Raw genomic sequence first — 19,460 nt, forward strand, 5'->3', positions numbered from 1 at the left:
TAACTATTTAATGGTAGCATCTCATCTCTCTCTCATTTGTTTAATTTCAGCGACTACATCCATATTAAACTTCTCAAATATTTCCCCCACATTGTGTATTTGATTTTACTTGGTCTGCAAAGTGTAACATTATGCATAGTGATAACTTTTGTTGTATGTTATGCATGCTTTCTTAAAGGCTAGAAAAACGTTTGTGTCTTTACTGCATTCCACAGTAGCCACATTTTCTTAGTTTCCTTCTCTTGAAACTTTGAAGGATTTAGTACTCCAGATTTCTTTTAGCTACTAATTGATTTTACTTAATGATAGTTGTCGAGTCCACTCTGCTATTGCTTTTGTTTTGCTGCTTACCTATATGTCTAAAGTTACTCCTTGCTTCCTCAGTAACCCTTCTCTCAGGTAATTATATGGGATTCTTGACACAGAAGGTTGTGAATTGAAGCCCACTCCAGGCCTTGAACATAGACTCCAGGCTAACATTTACCTGAGTGAGGAAATGCTATATAGTCAGAGATGCCACCTTTCAGATAAGTTGCTAAACTGAGGGCCCTTTTGCCTTTTCAAGCAGGTGCAAAAGATCCCTTGCCAGTATTCAGAGATCAGGGAGTTCTCCAGCTGTCCTCTGCAATATTCTTCCCTCAACAAACAGCATCAAAAACACATTTATTGGGCATTCATTCATTTAATATTTGTGGAACATTGTTCTATGAAATTTGGATGCTGTATCTGCCTGCTAACTGCACTGAGCACACCTATTGATGGTGAAGCAATGCATGATGTCTTGATGTAATAACAGTTATGTAAATGCAAGTCCTCTTTTTTCCTTCTTTCTTTACTTCTTCGTTCACAATGAATGAAAAATAGATGACCAAAGTCACACCTTTTACTATGATTTCTTATTGCAGTTATATTATGATTGATGATTCCTTGCATTTTCTGTGCACCTGAAAATTTGTGACTTTCACAGTTGAAATTACTTTTAGTAAGTCACAAACGTATTCATCATTCTATATAGTACCAGAACTGTCTTCCAGAATAAACACAAGTAATTTATGAAGTCACGGTACAGAATTTCAGAATGCACTTACAGGAGAGTAAAGTGGAACAATCATGTTCATGAGACAATTGTATACATACAAGGAACAGAATGCTTTTAGAGATCATGATAATTAGCTGTTATCTCTTGGTTTTGCTCAACTGGGACTTAATACCATCTTTGCTTAATTGAGTGCTGAAATTCTGCAGGGATTGTCCAATCTCCCATTACAACTTAAGCAGGAGATCATCAAAATCACCAGAGCGCAGTGTAAATAGCCATTTTCTGTTATATTGGTCTCCTACTGGTCAAGGCAGGAAATCAGGAGAACCAACACAGTAATTCAGGACTCTGATCCTCCATGGTTGGTGTGATGTCCTGGGGACTGGAGTGAAGTTTAGCCAAGTTCAGTATTCAAAGACAGACAGAGACTGCAGGCTGTTGAGCATAATAAAGGCTTCTTTATTCTGTGTTTAGTTTCACTTTAACTTTGCTGGCATGTGTGTTCCACAGCAGCATTAGAGTACACAATGTACAATACAATTACAATTTCAAAACACCACAACATTACAGTTGGGTCATTGTCCATTTTGGCGGTTTTGGTAAGTGGGAGTTGTTGTGAGTTTGATTTCTGTTTAATTGGGAGGATTAAAAAGGGAGCCAGTTTTTTTTTTAACATGATGCATTGTGACTGGCATATGTCCCATAGGTGATTGACCCACATGTATATTGTGGAAAGGATGGCACTTTGTCACAGTGAATACCACTTCTGTCAGCTGAAAAAAGTGTCATTGTGTTGTAGGGGTGGGGACTACAGTTGCCTTTGTCCTTTAATATTTTGACAAGACTACTGAACCATTTAACAAAAAATGTGTAAAACTGCCAAAAATATAATGAATAGGCCAGGGAATTACTTTTATAAATCTGGGCCATGTATATTATAAAAAGTTCTGCCAAAGTTCCGCTATTGATACCCAATTGTGTAGAAATCTTCCCCCAGAAGTGGATTCGCTCAGCACAATTGCTAATTCTGCAACAACTTAATTTGGGAGATATACTCAGTATTATGCTAGGTCCCTAAAGATTCACAACAAACCTCCTATGTACTAATACATTTCTCATTCTATCAGTAGCTATGCCGGTCGGTTTCACTTTCAAACTGACAATCAGTTACTCAGTGTCTGGTTTTAGTGTATGGAAGCCAGTTACCTGGATAACAGTGCTATTGGCAGACTAGGGCAAGAAGAATACTTATTTTTCATTAATTATCAGGATTTTTTTTACTTCTGTCTTGAATTCTGTTCTCACAGACTGAGGGAGGTGTCAACATGAAACACTACCCTGACATAGGCTGCAGTTTCTGCTATTCTGCCCTGACAATGTGTCTCAACCCCAACCTCAGAAAAGCACCAGTATATTCCACTACCCACACCTGACATTCTCTGCTTGCTCAGGTTCTGAAATTATGCTGTGGGATTTTAGCAGTTAAATGCTTAACATGATCATTTGAAATTACTTTCTTCATCATATTAGTGTAAATGTCAGTTCATTTATTTGAAACTATTTAATTCCATCACTAAAATAGCAAAAAGAGAAATTTTATATGATCCCATAAAATGGTTGAATGCTTGTAACACACAGGACAATGTCAGAGCCTTTGAAATTGACAATTTGCTTTGAATCAGTTCCAAGATCGTGTAGTTTTGACCTGTGGCAGAACAAACTGGGAATTTTATTGAAACTTTCAAAGCCATTTCATGATATAACCATTTTCCCCATTATAATTAAGTTTTTCTCATTCTTTTTAGTATTCCTGTCCTCCCATAGTTTACACAATGCCATGGCCAAAATTTTGGTGGGTATGCTGCTCTCAGGCTTCAAAGTTAACTTGTCCACCACTTATCATTTATTAGGCAATTTAACTTCACTTGCTGAAATGTGCAATTATGGCTCAGTGTCTTCCATGGGTGGCATAGCCAAGAACAGGAACTTATCATGAAAGGAACGGTGGACAGAAATCTACATTTATGGCATGGTGCACCGGGCACAAATACTATGTTACAAGCCTGATGGCCTTTAGATTCTATGTGGAGTACATAGCATTATAAATCCTATCATTGGTAAATTGTAACAACAGGCATTGTGGTCCTGATATTTACAAAGAGGCAGGCAGAATGCAGGGAAGACTTGGCTAGGCAGGACTTCATTTTTTTTCTTCCATTTCCTGCTTGGCAACCAGGTAAATTGATAGGTTGGGCAGCTGCCAGGGAATCAGCAGGGAGGGAACGAAAGATCACAGTTGAGTGGTGGCAGAAGTCACTGATCACAACAGGGGGGAGAGAGAGGCAGCAGCTGGCCGAGTGCAGGCCAAAGGCTTCTTTGAGGGGCCATGGGGAGCACTCTTGCTCTTCCTGGCCCGCAAGCAGTGCTATAAAAAGCACTTGCCTTTTTGAACCAGCAGCTCCAATCTCTAGCTCACTGCCAGGCTTCCCAAGCCCTTGTGAACCTGACTGGTAAATGTTAAATTTAAATCAGGCTTCAACTGCACTGTGAGAGACTGATTTAAATATGTTAATGAAGTGTCCTGCCTCTCCTAGTACAATATTGTATTATGCGCTTCCTTAACATTTTTAATTGGGGTGTAACGACATATTTTTACCTAATTACAAAATGAGTTTATAATTGTTATTAATTATTATTGTATTGTGGTCCACTCTATCCACTTTTCATGAGTTCTTGCCACTCTTAGATGAATGAGTGGAACTTGCTGTTTCACCAGAAATGGGCAATTGTGCTCTCAAATATAACAGCCTAAACTAGATCCACTGACCTCCACTGGAAAGTGCATGAGTGGATGTCAGGTGAGAATAGGCCTCAGTGTGGTGGGTGAACAACCAGCCAAAGCAACACTATAACTAGTCATATATATGTAGATTAGGCAGATGGGTGAGGAAATAGAGGCTAACTGACACCTGCAGAACCATAACCCTGCTCAGTGTGAACCCCTTACAGATAGGAAAATGAGAAAATTTGGCACAAAAAGACAGGCAGCAAAAGATTATCATTCTGTTGTACCCTCCAACAAAGGGCGGAAAGAACAGAAATACTGATTCTATCTGTTTTCATTTTTTCTTTTGATGAGATGAGCAAAAATAAATAATAATTTAACAATGTGATGCAGCAGGTGGCTACTTCCTAGTAGTAGTGCAATATGCACAATAAACCATGGCAATGTTAGGTTTAGGATCACTGTCATGTATTTGTGGACTCTTTAACTGTTTTTTTTTTCAGTGTAATTGACAATTTGCTTTGAATCAGTTCCAAGATCGTGTCGTTTTGACCTGTGGCAGAACAAACTGGGAATTTTATTGAAACTTTCAAAGCCATTTCATGATATAACCATTTTCCCCATTATAATTATTTATAGCAGATTTTGTGATAGCTGGTATTACAAATGCCACTGTTTCACATTACCATTGAAAAATTTGTACAACACCATATGGCCAGTATGGGTAACCATCTCTATCCATTTCTTTGCAGGAACAAGGAAAAATTCAGGTTATTTTTAATGTTGGAACAGATGACATCACCATTGAAGAATCAAGTGGTATTGTAAATGATGGAAAGTACCATATAGTACGGTTTACACGGAGCGGTGGTAATGCCACTCTACAGGTGGACAACTGGCCAGTCATTGAACGCTATCCATCAGGTACGTACTCAAAGGCAGTACAAAGATATATTTACATAAATAATGTCTACTTGTATATATATATCATTCAAAGTTCTGTACAAAATAGGTGGCAAAGTAATATTCACAGCTATGTGGTTACCTGCAGATCCAAATCATTACCAAAAAAATATCAGCTTTACTGAGTCTGTGAGATGCACAAGACAGCTCAATTGATTAGCAGGAAAGGCATAAATGGAAAAAGGCTGAACTAAGCATTGATGTTTCATTTTATAATGTCAATTGCCACATAAAATCCAAGTTGTCAGTGAACTTGATGACAAACAGATGTAAATATGTTAAATGCCAACACCTCAATATTAATTTAATGGTCAAACAGTGGAAAGGCTTTGACAAAAGCTGCGTGAGGAAAAGAAAAGGAAATTTAGAACAGGGTTTCATAATAATTTGTTCTACAAAATGGTTAAGCATTTAGTTAGTGTGAAAAGTCATATTGCATTTGATCAGGTTAGGTATTTTATTTTATTTAACTGAAGCAAATGGGCTATCTATAATGAATTTACTACCAAATTGCTTCATATTGCTGAAAAAATTCAGCTTCAAATGGTGAAACTTCTACAAAGAACAAAGGGCAGTTTGAAAATCACGAATATAGAATCTTTCAGATGTGAAGTGTTGATGCTGTATGATAAAATGGTAATGGTGCTTTGTGATTACATAAGGTTAACTACTTTAGTTTCAGAAGTATTTGATCACAGGAAGTATCAACTGTCAATGCATATAATCCACAAAGCAAAGAGTGTCTTACGGGTAGAGATTCAACTTGGGCGGTGACACACAATGAGTGGTGTCAGATCGAACACCCATTAAATGCAGCACCTGGCATTCAGTTCCATTGCAGTCAATGGAATTAAATAGCAGGCTCTGCGTATAATGGGTGGCCAATCCAATACCACCCTTTTTGTGCAATTGCTCAAATAAATTTCTACCCCTTATTCTTTTGAACTAGCCCCCAGTTATTCAAATAAAAGTGTGAATAGAATAATTCATGCACAATTAGGCTTTGGAAACTTGCCCAAATTAAAGTTCTATTTATAAGTCTCTGTGTTTGCATAGTTTGTGGTGTATGTATTTTGTTTCTTTTGTTGCTTTGTTTATTTATAATCCACCTAATGCATTCAGGTTTACATAAAGAAGATTAGTAACAACATACGAGCAACTTAATTCTTTCCTGGTCCTTTGAATGTGAATGTATAATATCTAAGAGGGTATTAACAGCTTATTGACATTATACCTTCCTGAAACAATCAAATATGCAGTCTGGTGTAGAAGCTTTTAAATGCATAGCACAGTAAGTTACAAAGAAATTATAAAGTGATTACAATGAATGAATTGGTCTTTAAAAGGAATACCAGCAACTCTTGAATAAAAAGTGATTTACAAAGCATTGCCCTTCATTCAAAACCAAAATTTTCAGCACCAATGTAAAGTGCTTGTTAGCCCAGGCACTGAAGTAATTGAAGACATGATAATCAGATGAATTTTATAAGCCTGCCGACGAAATCAGTAGTGGGCGAAAAAAATGCTCCAAAGAGTTGACACGATTCCAAGCGCGGCGGCTCATTTAAATAGCCAGGGCGGGCCATGCCTTCCCCCCCCCCCCCCCCCCGCCCTGATCACGTGGAGGGGGGCAGGCTGTCCGTCCCCGGCAATGGCGTCAGCTGTCTGTGTGCAGGTGCTGATGCCATTTTTAAAGGGCTGTCAGCCCTACTGGGACATTTAAATATTGAAAGTGACATTGAATTAAAATAAATAAATACATGTCTTTTGCCCCTCTCCCACCCACCAATATCATTTAAATTAATTATTTGCCTTTCCCCCCCAAAAAAACACTTACCTTTACAATTTGACCTTCCCCCTACAAACTGCGTAAACTTTAAACTATAACCCTTCCCACCATTCCCTACGCCCATGACATTCATTTGACACCCTGCCCACTGGCCCCCGCGCTGAGAAACTTACCTCCTCCCCTCTTCCGACCAGTGTTGCACCTGATTTCCCCGGACGGGAATCCGAAGGTGCGGCAGTGTTGACCGCCAGGGTGAATATTGTGGCGGCACTTCAGGAGGCGACGGGAGACTCATTTATTCAGGTAAGTTAATTTATTTAAATATTGAAATGGCGGTCCTGTTGCCACCAGCAATATTTGGCCCTGCTGGCATTGAGGTCTGTGGCGAGCCTCATCCGGGACAATCTTCACGCCCCCACCGCCCCCAGCCTACCACAGATCCTAATGTTGAGGGCTCTATAAAATCCAGGCCATTATTTATTTTTCTCTATTCTCCTATCCTGTTCAGTGATCAAAATGCTAGAGCTCCTGAATGTCTCCTCTAAGCACTGAGGAAACTATTGGTTGGGCTACACTTCAAATAACATAAGCTGAGAGTTGGTAAAACATAGGTTGAAGTTCACGAAGAAAGGAAATGAAAGATGTAGTGCATTCCTAACCTTTGTATGATCAGATTCAAAGCATGTTGACTTGTTTTTACAAAAAAAATGTTCTTAAGACTTTTTAAGCAATTGCCATGCATATTGTGACTAAGGTACAATATTTGATCATGAAACTAGAAAATGAGAACTTTAGTTCTGCATAAGCATGGCAGAGTCATAAGTATTGATTGGTGACTTGTGCCAAAATGGGGGAAAAAAATCATGTAGTTATCTAAACACTAACACGCAGCTTTTTGTCTCACGTTTATACTGAAGTTATTACTAGTATGTTTGACTCTAAAACTATAGTAAGAGCTAAACAAAATTTGTTAACCTGAGTTAGATTAAAAACATACTGGCAACTATAATAATGAACTTTAAGAATTCATAATAAGGACCAAGACATTTAAGATAATCTATAATATTGATAAACTATTGCAGTGCATGAATAAACATTGATTTGCATTTTTAGGAAGCATCTGGAATAGTCTTCTGTATCTCATATGCAATCACTTTAGCAAACATTCTTCTCAAACTCTTCTGATGACTGAGTTGGTAAATACACTGAGCAGTGTTGATTGGAGGTGTATGAACTAGTAAGGTTGCAAATTCTGGTTGTAGCTGAGCTCGCTGATTTCAGCTGATATGCCCTTAAATGCGGGGATCCTGTTCTGTTTCCACAAGCAGCTTCTGGTGGAAAGTGCATGTATGTGGATGTTAGGTGAGTGAGGTCTGGGTGTGTCTGTACTGCACTGTCTAATAGCTTGCCAGCATCCAGTGTCTACTTATGTCCATTTGGGCAGTTCACCAGAGGGTAGCTGGTCTTCCTGGAACAAGGAGTCAAAAATTAACAATACTCATTTTTCAAAATGGAATTAAATATATAGTTGAAGAAGAAAATATAGGGGGTGTGCTGTAGAGAAATAGCTGTTTCAAACAGCCAGCACAGGCATGATGGGCTGAATGGTCCCCTTCCGTGCTGTATTATGATTCTAATGAACTTTGCACTAACATTTCACATCTATCCATAAAAATGTAACCAATGCTATTATAAGCCAGATAACAGCCTGTTCAACCAGTCTAACCGTTCTAGCCCAGAAATGCACTGAATATGAAAAAAGATCAAAGTCACAAAATCAGTTGTATACTACTGTACACCAAGAGATGAATTTCACAGTGTTACTGTACTAAATGAATCAAATTATCTAAAGCTGTTGAAGTTATCTTTCCCTGGCATGCTTTACAAATTTTTTGGCATGAACATTAATTTTATGAAAGGGAAGGAGCCTACTGCACAGAAATCAATCTGCATTTTTTGCCCAAGGTATTAGAACAAATTAATTGCTTTGACATATGCAATATACAGCTATATTCACCTCGGGTGAAAAAAGATGTATCATAGAAAAGTTACAGTACTCTGTTTTGCTGAAAGCCACTTTAAATTTGTTCTACGAACTTCGTAAAATAAAACAAATTGACGTCCTGAGAAAACTATTGAAAATCCTTCCTGTTTAACTAATGATTGATACAAGCTTGCAGATTGTTAAATAAAGGTATCTTTTAATAATAATCAAGCAAGAGACTTTTTACAAGATTAAAGACACTCCTTCAATACAGCTTTGACCATCTGCTATAGAAGCTCCATCTGCTTCTCTGGTTGGTGATAAGTTTCCTGAGCTTTCATCTATGTTGGTTGGTTGGGTTTTCTACCAAGAAAGAAATCAAACAGAACTGGATTCATGCAATGCACCAGTCAATTTGTTGAATTTGTGGACTGTACCTGCGAATTTATTAACATGGGGCACATGAATGGAACTGCTGAATTCTAAGCACAAAAAAGGGCAGCACAGTGGCGCAGTGGTTAGCACTGCAGCCTCACAGCTCCAACGACCCGGGTTCAATTCTGGGTACTGCCTGTGCGGAGTTTGCAAGTTCTCCCTGTGACTGTGTGGGTTTTCGCTGGGTGTTCCGGTTTCCTCCCACAGCCAAAGACTTGCAGGTTGATAGGTAAATTGGCCATTATAAATTGCCCCTAGTATAGGTAGGTGGTAGGGGAATTGAGGGAAGGTGGGGATGGGGTAGGAATATTGGATTAATGTAGGATTAGTATAAATGGGCGGTTGATGGTCGGCACAGACTCGGTAGGCCGAATGGCCTGTTTCAGTGCTGTATCTCTAAATAAAGTGCATGCAAAGGAAACCGAAGCACAAACTTCCAACCACAACTTTGTTGGCACAAAAAAAGAAAATATGTAATCAGGTTTTGGAAGATTAATTGCATCAGCTAATTGCTTTCAAGTTACTATTGATAATTTCATATGTAAGTTGTAATTATGGTTGTTGTTATTTCTTGGCACCAAAATAATTTATGATTATTTTTCATGGTGCTGGAAGGAAATAGCAGCAATGTCATGGACAGGCATGAAAAATAATTTATATTCTACTGATGAGGCTCAGTAGACAACTGACAAATGGTGAAATCATAAGTCAGTCATGGACAAATTCACTTTACTTCTATTTAGAAAACAATTCATGGTTTTTCTTTATTAGTTAACTAGTGAAAAGACAGACCATTATGATGGCAGGTATTTCTTTGATATATTTGGCATGAGATTAAAAGCACAACAAGAATTCAACCAATAAATAAACCAATGTAAAAATGAGAAAATTCCAAATAAAACAATGAAGACAGGTCCAGCACCAGATGCATTGCATTTTAGTTACGTCCCATGAGCTAGTTTAAATTTGTACCTCTGTGACTAATTGCAACTTTACATATTAAAAACCATAACTAATTATACTGATTGCAGCACAATCTTATCCATACTAAAAATGCACTCACTGTTCCAGTTCAGTTCTTAGTGTCAAAAAGATTATATTTCAATATGTTGTCATGGAGCTAGTTTACATTCTAACTCCATGGCTAATAAGCATATATAAGAAGCCAGGCTAAGCATGGCTGTCCTGTACAGTTTTGCTGCAGTATATTAGTAGGAGCATTATTTGTGGATTCCCACTTGTAATTCACTGCACACTTTCAGGGGCTGAAACACTAGATTGTGCAGGGCCCATTTATCAGATGAAAATTTGCACAGAAAATGGTGTGCAGACTCATTCAGTGCCAGGTACGCAGACTACACCATATTGGTTAGGGTGCCCTGTAGTCATGTAAGGTGCCCACTAGAAACAGGCATTAGGACCCCAATATGCATGGGCTGTTTCAGGCCCCTTCTCAAAAATGGTTGGCTGTCGAGCATCATACATGCTGCGGTCAGTTCTCTCAGACGCAGAGTAGCCAAACCATTGGTCCGTCAACAATGTCAGTGAATAGGTAAGTGAAAACATGTTTACTTACCTGAACATGACGTCAGATGGAACAGGAGTGCTCCTTCTGCCTCCACATTAAAACTGCAGACCGCTGTAGTGCTGCTCTGCCCCTTCTCGATAACTTCATCATCACCTCCATCCCCCCACCCCCAGAATCACAGTTGTTCCAGTGGTAGCATCCCTACCAAACAATCTTCATCTCCTGCATGACAGGTGCACTACCTCATTGGGTACAACTGGGTTCCCTAGCACTCTGGTCATGTTCTGATGACACAAGATGACCAATTTCAGATGAAGTTGGATGCGAACCAATATCTGGGCCCCAGCCTCAGTTAGACCATTACTGGAGGTGTTTTTAATGGAATTTACAACTCTCACACTGGCAATTGAGGCTTTTGGTCTGTGGGAATGTTAGGTCTTGTAGGAAAATAGACCTATTTGTTGCCTAATAAATTTAGATACATGCCGATCACAGCAGCGCGCTTTGAAGCTGCTGGTCCGCCCGAGTAGACCACCCGTCACTGAGCCCCCGCTATATCACACGTGGAAGCTCATTTAAATGGAGGGGGCGGAACAGCCGCCCCCAATGACATAGAGGGTGTAGTCGTTCCATCCCCAAGCCCTTACTGGCAATTTAAAATTTTAAAGAGCACAGCACCTTTACTTTAAATAAAAACTGTCAATTGAACATCAAAGCCCCTCTTCCAGCCCTCTAATGATCAAACAAAGTATTTATTTCCCTCTCCCCCCGAAAGATCATTTTTGCCGGTAACAACCTTTCACCTCCAAACTTTATAATATTTGCCCTTCAGCCCCATCCACCATCTCCTCAGCCAATGGAAACACTTTTTCCCGCTCCCCCCACCCCCACCAACTGCCCTGATAATTTTACTCCTCCCCTGTCCCCACCAGTGTCACGCTTTGGAACCCTGAATGGAGTTCCGAAGGTGCAGGAGCTCCGGCCAGCGGCTTGATTATCGGCATGGGACGGCTGCTGGGACAAGGAAAATTTATTTGCATGTGTTTTAATTAATTTTCGACGGGGGGTCTGCTCAGATGCCTCACCGCCACCGGTAAAATGCAGCCGGGGCTTCTCAGCATCGGGCGTTGTGGCCGGCCTCTCCTGGAAGAATTTTCCAGGCCTCCCCGCCACGGCATCCAATGTCAGAGGGCTAGTAAAATTCAGCCCATGGAAATATAGAAAATATTTTCAAGTTCCCAGGTCAAATATCAGATGTAACAATGAAAAGTTTCACTTCTTAAAATTGGAAATGCTTTAGTAATTATTGTAACGTACTGAACCATTCTGAGGTATCCATGCAAGCTGGTAGCAAGCTGTGATGTTTTATCTAATACAAATTAATGTCACAAAACAACATTGATTTTGATCGGTTTGCTTTGTCTGACTGATATGTTTTGTCAGGACTAGAATGTGTAGACCTCCTTTCTGAAACATGTTTCTGTAGAAATAGTGGTCATGTGATGCAATAATGATAGATGACAACAGCCAGAAGCAAGATATAGTGCACATGAATAGAAAAATCTTCCTCCTTCATCAATACAATAATAACACAGATTGTTAGATACCAGTGGTCAATTTGTGCATGGTTTGCAATTATCCTTTTTTGGGCTACTGGAGTAGCAATCACGCATAAGCCATTTTAACAGTTAGTGCCAATCAATATGTTTTGTGACGATACTGCAGCTTATGTTGTAGGTCAGTGATCCCGATGAATAGTCCACTTGACTGCATCTGCTGAAATCTAAATTTTCCAAACATTATTAAATATTGTCGAGAACAGGCTTATGTCTCTGGTAGATGGACAATATTGTAATGTTACTTGAGTGTCTTGTTAATCTTTTTTACTGGTGTCTGTCGCACTGATCATGCTAATGATTTGATAGCAAACTTACTGGAAGGGCACAGGTGTCTTTGGGATAAAATATTGTAATTCTTGACTGTTTCTGCTACAGTAAATGAATGGTAAGCCAATCTAAATGTTAGCTCTTTGAATTATTTTACTTATCATTTTGCCAATGGCTATAAACAGCACATAAAGAAAATTGGTGAGCTTATTTTTTTCAATTCTCTTGCTTCAGAATAAATCAGAGAATGGCCTTTCTTCTATTACATTAGCTTTCATCTGGAATGCATGTAAATACAATTTTCCAATTGTCCTGCTAGGCCCCCACCTGCCAAGAATGAGGCACATTAATTTTGTCATGAACATCGATTTTAAACTGTTACTGGGGTGAAGAAAAGACTTGGCAAACAGATCAGCCGTGGCTGGAAGAAACATTTACATATTAACAGATAGTGTTTGGAAGGACAAAGCAGCCATTCCCTGACACATTCAACCCACAATGGACTTTTGTTCACCAGACATTGAAGGTGGGGGAGCACACATTCCAGGTTGACTGCTAAGATAGCTGAATACACAAACGGACATGGTCAAACCAGCTAGTCACGTGACTAACCTGCCGGGGAACCTGAGTTTTTTGAATTTGTACAAAGACTTTGGGGGAAAAAAAGCAAAATGCTTCTGGACTGAGAAGATCTCTCCTGGCTGGCTCATCACAGCCTCTCCTGTCTGCCTGCTCCCATCTCCTTCTGACAAGCCTCTGAATCCACTGAAGACACATCAACCCCAAGAGAGAAAAAGTCTGCTACAGCGAACAAGGTTTAAGAAGAATACTGGACCCCAATGAAAAGCAAGAACTACCTAAGATCAAGGACTCTAGAATGAGCACGAAGAACTGTAACAAAAAATCTCCTTAGATATTGCCTCAAACTTTTCCACTTTATTTCTTTTGTTTTCTTTCTGTCTCTATCTGCATGTGTGTATCGCGTGTGCATGTTAGCATGGACACCTCGTGTATCCGTAGGCATCAACCGAATTAGAGTTGAAGTTTAATACATTTCAACTTTTCTTCTTCAAATCTAAGAAAGCCTGTTTGTGCTGGTTTTCTTTCCTTATAATTGGAAAGCGGTGAACAAGGATTCACCAAGTGGAGCAAAAAACACGGTGTTTTAAAAATTAAACCATTACGGTAAGACCAGGTGAAGGCTGAGAGGGACCCCTAGACACCTTTCTCACCTGGTAGTAACACAATTGTTCCATGCAAGTTTTTTTTTCAATTGCTTAACCAGTTTGAAACAGTACTGCTGAGATTTAAAAGTTTTAGCTCAATGCAATTTCCCCCATTGTCAAAACCTGAATTAGAAATTACCATTCACAATATTATTGTATAAACCCCTAACCTGTTTAAGACAAATGCTTTAATTCCTCAGATAAAATAGCAGCGAAAGAATCTCATACAAATTAATTAAGCATTTATGCTAATATTGCACCAGTCATTTTTTGGCTTCAGGGAATAATAGCGCACTCGAAATGTATTACAAAGATTTGATAAGCCAAAAGAACTAGATGTTTACAGCACAGAAGGAAGCCGTTCAACCACTCTCTGCTATAACAATCTAAATCAAATGCCATTGCCCTCTTATCTGCCTGCATTCCTGCATCTTCAAATATTTGTGCACTTTTCCCTTCAAAGGTATAATAGTCAACGACACACACCATGTGGTCAAATACTTCATGCTCCAACAACCCTCTGAATAAAATATTTATTTTAACCTGCCTCATTTTTATCGACAATTTGAAATTGACTACCGTTAGTTCCTTAACTAGAGGAAATAGTCTTTCCTTTTTCATCCTATCAAAACCCTTCATAATTTTAAAAACATCAATTATGTCTTCTCTTTGCTTTCCCTGCTCCAGTTAAAGCTTTACCATTTCTGAAAATCATCCAGTTCTTGACCATGTGTCACACTGCTGCACACATTCTAGTTGTGGCTTATCATTTATAATGTATAAGAGTCTCTCTTTTCCTTTGGTGGCATTTTGGACTGAATTTTGTTTTCGTGCTGCTGGGAATGACGGTGGGCAAATAAAATTGCGGTCTACACGGACGGGCCGCGCATTGCTACGCCATCAATGGCATCGCCTGTTTCTGCACGGCCGCTGGCGCCAATTTTAAAGAGCTACTAGGCCTGCGTTGACAGATCAAAGCTGACCCCATTGCCCCCACAATTGCAACAAAAAAATAAAGTTTGATCACCCTCAACTACACCAGAAAAGCATAGATTACCCCTTTTCCATCCCAACCGCTCTAAGTGCAGAGTTCAACCCTTCCAAACCCCACTACACCGACAATGCAGAGTTGACCCCTTCTCCCCACCCCCGCCACTTCACTATAAATGCAGAGGTGGCATCAGCTTTCTCCGGACGGGAAAGTGAAGGTGCGGGAGTGTCGCACATCGCTCAGAAGATCTGGAACTGTCGGTAAGATTGCTCCAGCTTCCATTTAAATATATTTAAATAGCTGATTTGAATATTGAAATCCAGGTCCCCCCGCAGAGCGGCAGATGTGCTGCCACGAAGCTTCCCCAGCACTGGGAAGATCAGGCCCAGCATTCCCAGAGTCAGGCACCGTGACGGGCCCGTGCTGGTGCGATCTTCTGGCCCCACCCCCCAAAGGGCCTGATGCCGGAAGTTCAACAAAATCCAGCCCTTCCTGTTTTGAGTTGATGTCACTTTTATTGTTATAATATCCCATGAAGATGGGAAGGAAGAGTTTTATGAGAAAATTTAAATACATGAGGGGGACAATAGTCATCCAATACTATTACATTAATAACGGCATTAACTCAATTATTTTACATGGGTTAACCCTTTTATTAAAGGGACAAAGGAATGTTGTGTTAAACATTCATCCCCTCTTATCACCAACAGTTATTTCAACCCTACAGTCTTCTCACAGGGAGAGTGATACATAAAAGCTGTATGGAGGCCAAATTCTCCAGTACAAACTTTTAAATGATTAACATAAAAATGTCAATAAAGCTTTTTTTATGATAGCTAAACATACCCTTTTATGATTTATAAAATTATGGACAGTTATTTTATTTTGCCATGAATACTGTTGACTTCATTTGTTCCAAAAGATATTTAGAAGTTTCTTCTCCAGATACTGCATTGAGATGGTCTTGTTAGCAATAAAACATATTTTGGGCAGTGATTTCTGCTAAGTTGTGCTGGTTTTTTTCAGCGCACATTGCCCAAAACCGGCCAAGCTATCAAAAAAAAAGAGGAATTTCAAGCACAAATTACATCCAGCACAAATCGAGTTTCCACAATCTTTTGTGCTGCTTTAAAAATACATTTTACTGGAAGCCGACCATGGCCACAAAACTGGCTGTGCCCCAGTTTGAATTAACCACCATGGCAAATTTCCACTAATTGCACCCATTACCAGGCCTTCGGAAGGCTTTTGAGATTAAGTCTATTTTTTAGGTGGGACACTAATAGGTCTGTTTTAAAAGCTTTTTTTTGATTTACTCAGAAACTGACCACTGTACACAGCACGCCAATGAAACAAGTATATGGATTTGTATAATGGCTACTTTCGGGTGGTTGACTAGACAAGGGAATTAAAAATGATTATTTATTGTGATAAACCCATTTTCGGATGCACCAGATTATCGCTCTTAAATATATTAAGGAGTATTTTTAATTCTATTTTTTTAAAAATTATGTTCCAAAACACTGCCTGACTGTGCTGGTTCATGTCAGATTTTATGTTCAACAATGTGCAAATGTGTTTGAGTGTGAACTTGGGGGAAAAAAACACTTCTCAAAACAAATGGAATTTGGAGTGCAATTTGTGCAGGGATCGCCATTTGTGCCCAAATCAGAAACTCTTGGCTGTTATGTGGCCCAGAAAAAGAACCTCATTATACAGGGAAAATGTCATTTTAGCAAACAAAATATAAAGCAGGCAAATCTAGTATAAAATTACTTTGCATTTAGCTGTTTTTTGGCACAAATAGTGTCATTTTTAAAAACTTTTAACACATAAAGAAACAATAATGTTAAAAATCACTTTGCACTAAAATGAAAGAAAATAGGAGGCACGTGTATTTTTTTGTTATTGAGTCATTATCTACGAGATCTGTTTACATAACTGGCTAATAGCATCAAATAAATTGTATACAGTTTAAATTGTACAATTTGAAATAGATTACTGTTGGATAATAAAATGTCTTAGAGGCATAAATACACAAATTGAAATGCCACTCTCAGATGCAGTGAAAAAGACTAAAGTACTTGCTTTGCCACAGGCTCCTTCTGTTAGCTGAGCTTTGACACGCAACAGATTTTATCTTGTGAATGCCATTTTCCATCAATTCTGGTGCCTATGGCTTTGAGTTTGCAAGCTCTCATCAAAACAATGACCGCCCTTCCATTGTTCCAGTTGGATGACTTCAAACCATGCATAACTCTTAGAAAATGCGAAGACACTTTCGTACTCCTGGACATTTTCATGCAAGTGGCAGACATTGAGGAAGCCCTTGTTCAAACTGTGACTTTCAAATTTTAAATGGAGATGGTTTATTTATATAAAAATTGATTATTAACATTGTTAAAATAGGCAAGTCCACGCTAATGTAGCAAATTTTAAGTACATTGAAGTACTGAAATTTGGATTTGATTTTTTTAAACTAGGTTTATCAACATCAAATGTTAATAAATTAAAACTATAACATTGTCTAACATTAGCTTCCCAATTTGAAAGATGTCTAGGATATCAAGGGGAGGTTTATAATATGATCACAAATTGAATAAAGTAACAAAATAATTTTACTTGCGTAACTGTTCAACTATCAAGTTCTAATTCCAAGAAAATCATGCAGGAAAAAAATGTGCTAGCTTCACACAATTGTTAGCTATTTGCACCTCTGTAGTGATCAGGAAAAACACTGTGAGGCCTAACTGGATAGTCTACGAAAACAGGCATGGGGATCGCGATGTGTGATTAACCCATGCCCGTTGATTGCAATGCAGATGTCATGCCAAATTCGTGCTGCCTGCTCATTTCAATGCTTTCAGCATCCAGTCAGCGCTAACTGCACTGTTCATTGGCTGGAGACATCATCATGAGGCCAATATCGACAGTGACTAGCACCACTTAAAGCTAGCTTGCACCTCTTAAAGGGAGGTGTATTGTGGCTTCAGCAGGTGCTGGGAGTTGTGATTGAAGAGAATCTGACCTGGGAAAAAGTGAGGGATGGCACAACATGGGAAAGCATGGGCTTCAAGGTTTTCAGGCATTGCAGTGGACATCTTGGTGAAGGAAGTGGAAAGAAGGAGAGATGTCCTGTATCCACAGTGAGGGAAGGAGGCCCTGCAGACACCCATTCAATAAGCAGTAGGAGCAGATATCCTTGGAGTTCACCGTCAGGCGTCAAGCCCCAAGGACCTGAATACAGCGCTGCAATCAGTTCAATGAATTCACACGTATGGTCAATGTCAGTGAATTAATCTTCAAATGCCATATCTTACCAACTGCACCAATAGCCTCAGCCATTGCTCAAATCACCGCATGCACATCACTCACCTACCAACAGTCCCTATCAATCAGGCCTCATACCTAACAGTCATATGCTTCACCTCATCCTCACACACTTAGCACTCTGTAGACCTCACACCCACATCTCACTGGCTGCACACACTGCCAGCTAATCAACCATGACTGCCACATCACCCAAACAGATTGAACGACCTTCCCTGCATACGTCCCTCTCTTTTGCAGGACAAGGTGCCTCACAACCAGAGATAGCAGGAACTAACTGGAGGAATGAGGCACAGCTACATGTCCTAAATGCCATGGAGGAGAAATTGCTGGCCATTAATAGGATGTCCACTGCTGAGTCAGTTACAGTATGCTAATACCTCACCTCATTCTCATATCCCACTTCCCCCTTATCCCACAATCTTCTCATTTACAAGCTGCAGATGGTGTAGCTTCTTCCCCTTCTCTTACTTCCCCCTCCCCCACTCCACGACAACACAATGTTACCCATGTTCCTTTTGATCCTTTCAGATATCCAAGAACTGCAACTTGGCCAGGCAGTAGAGGAACAGCAAGAAGGGGGTGATGGTGAAGACAAAGAACTGTCACTTGATTTCACACTCACAGCCACCAGCTTAGATACTGACACTGCATGAATCCTCGAGTATAGATTAGAGTCAATATCTGTGTATGGTGAGACAACGGGCATAAGTATGCTGCAGCAAGGGAAATGGGCAAGGATAGCACAGGTGCCAAATCGATGAAGAACTCTTACGGATAGATGAGGACTTTGATGGGGAAGGCCACAGAAAAAAGCTGAAGGGTATGCACAACAAAATGCTTGGTGTATTGGGAAATCTGCCAGAAAGCCTGCAGTCAATATCAAGGAGTATGGAGGAGCCAGCACCAACTTGGCAAAGGGTATTGCGCAGATCTTGGAGTCTAGCCCTTTCAGCATGGAAGTTGTGACCAATTCTGTATGCAAGCTTGTGAAGCCAACCAAGATGCAGAGCTGCATTTTCCTGGCTGGGTTGGGAACCCAGAAGTGGTCATGGTAGGATGTAGCTTCCGATCTTCCTAGAGGCGACCAATTAAGAAGCCGCCTCTGGAAGCCCCGTCCAATTAAGTATGATGGGCTGATCAGTAAAGTGGGAGGCCCAGTAGGAGGGTTCGCAGCGGGGTCTGGCTGGCAGCCCCACCGGGAGAGGTGGGCGCTGCTGAGACAGGCAGGAGACTGTGAGGGCATCTCAAAATGGCGGTGATCTCTACAGGATTGTAAAATGTTAAATATCCCTCATAGCCACGGCTGTCACGCCATCATTGTGGAGGAGGAAGCCCTCCATAGGATGGCCTGCAGCCACGGCTGTGTCTTTTGCCTCCCAGTGGGTCCATGCTGGGTTGATGGAGAGGAGCCATTGATGGCTCCCTGAGCACGTTGCTGGGAGGTCACCTCCAGTTCAATGTTGTGCTCCGCCCTCAGCGGGGGACCCGGCTGCCATCGGGA

The 19,460-nt window shown here is 40.1% G+C and overlaps 1 protein-coding gene across 13 annotated transcripts in view; it reads left to right on the top strand.

The window, feature by feature from the left end:
• Positions 1 to 19,460, top strand: part of nrxn1a (neurexin 1a) — a 2,153,831-nt gene that overhangs the window by 1,921,508 nt on the left and 212,863 nt on the right. For all 13 annotated transcript variants that reach the window (XM_068044956.1, XM_068044955.1, XM_068044958.1 and 10 more), the window contains one exon: positions 4,577 to 4,748. In XM_068044956.1, the coding sequence (XP_067901057.1) occupies positions 4,577 to 4,748 (172 nt within the window). The remainder of the gene's footprint in view (positions 1 to 4,576; positions 4,749 to 19,460) is intronic.

This window comes from Heterodontus francisci, chromosome 13, assembly GCF_036365525.1.
Source record: "Heterodontus francisci isolate sHetFra1 chromosome 13, sHetFra1.hap1, whole genome shotgun sequence".
In the NCBI taxonomy this organism is placed as follows: Eukaryota; Metazoa; Chordata; class Chondrichthyes; order Heterodontiformes; family Heterodontidae; genus Heterodontus; species Heterodontus francisci.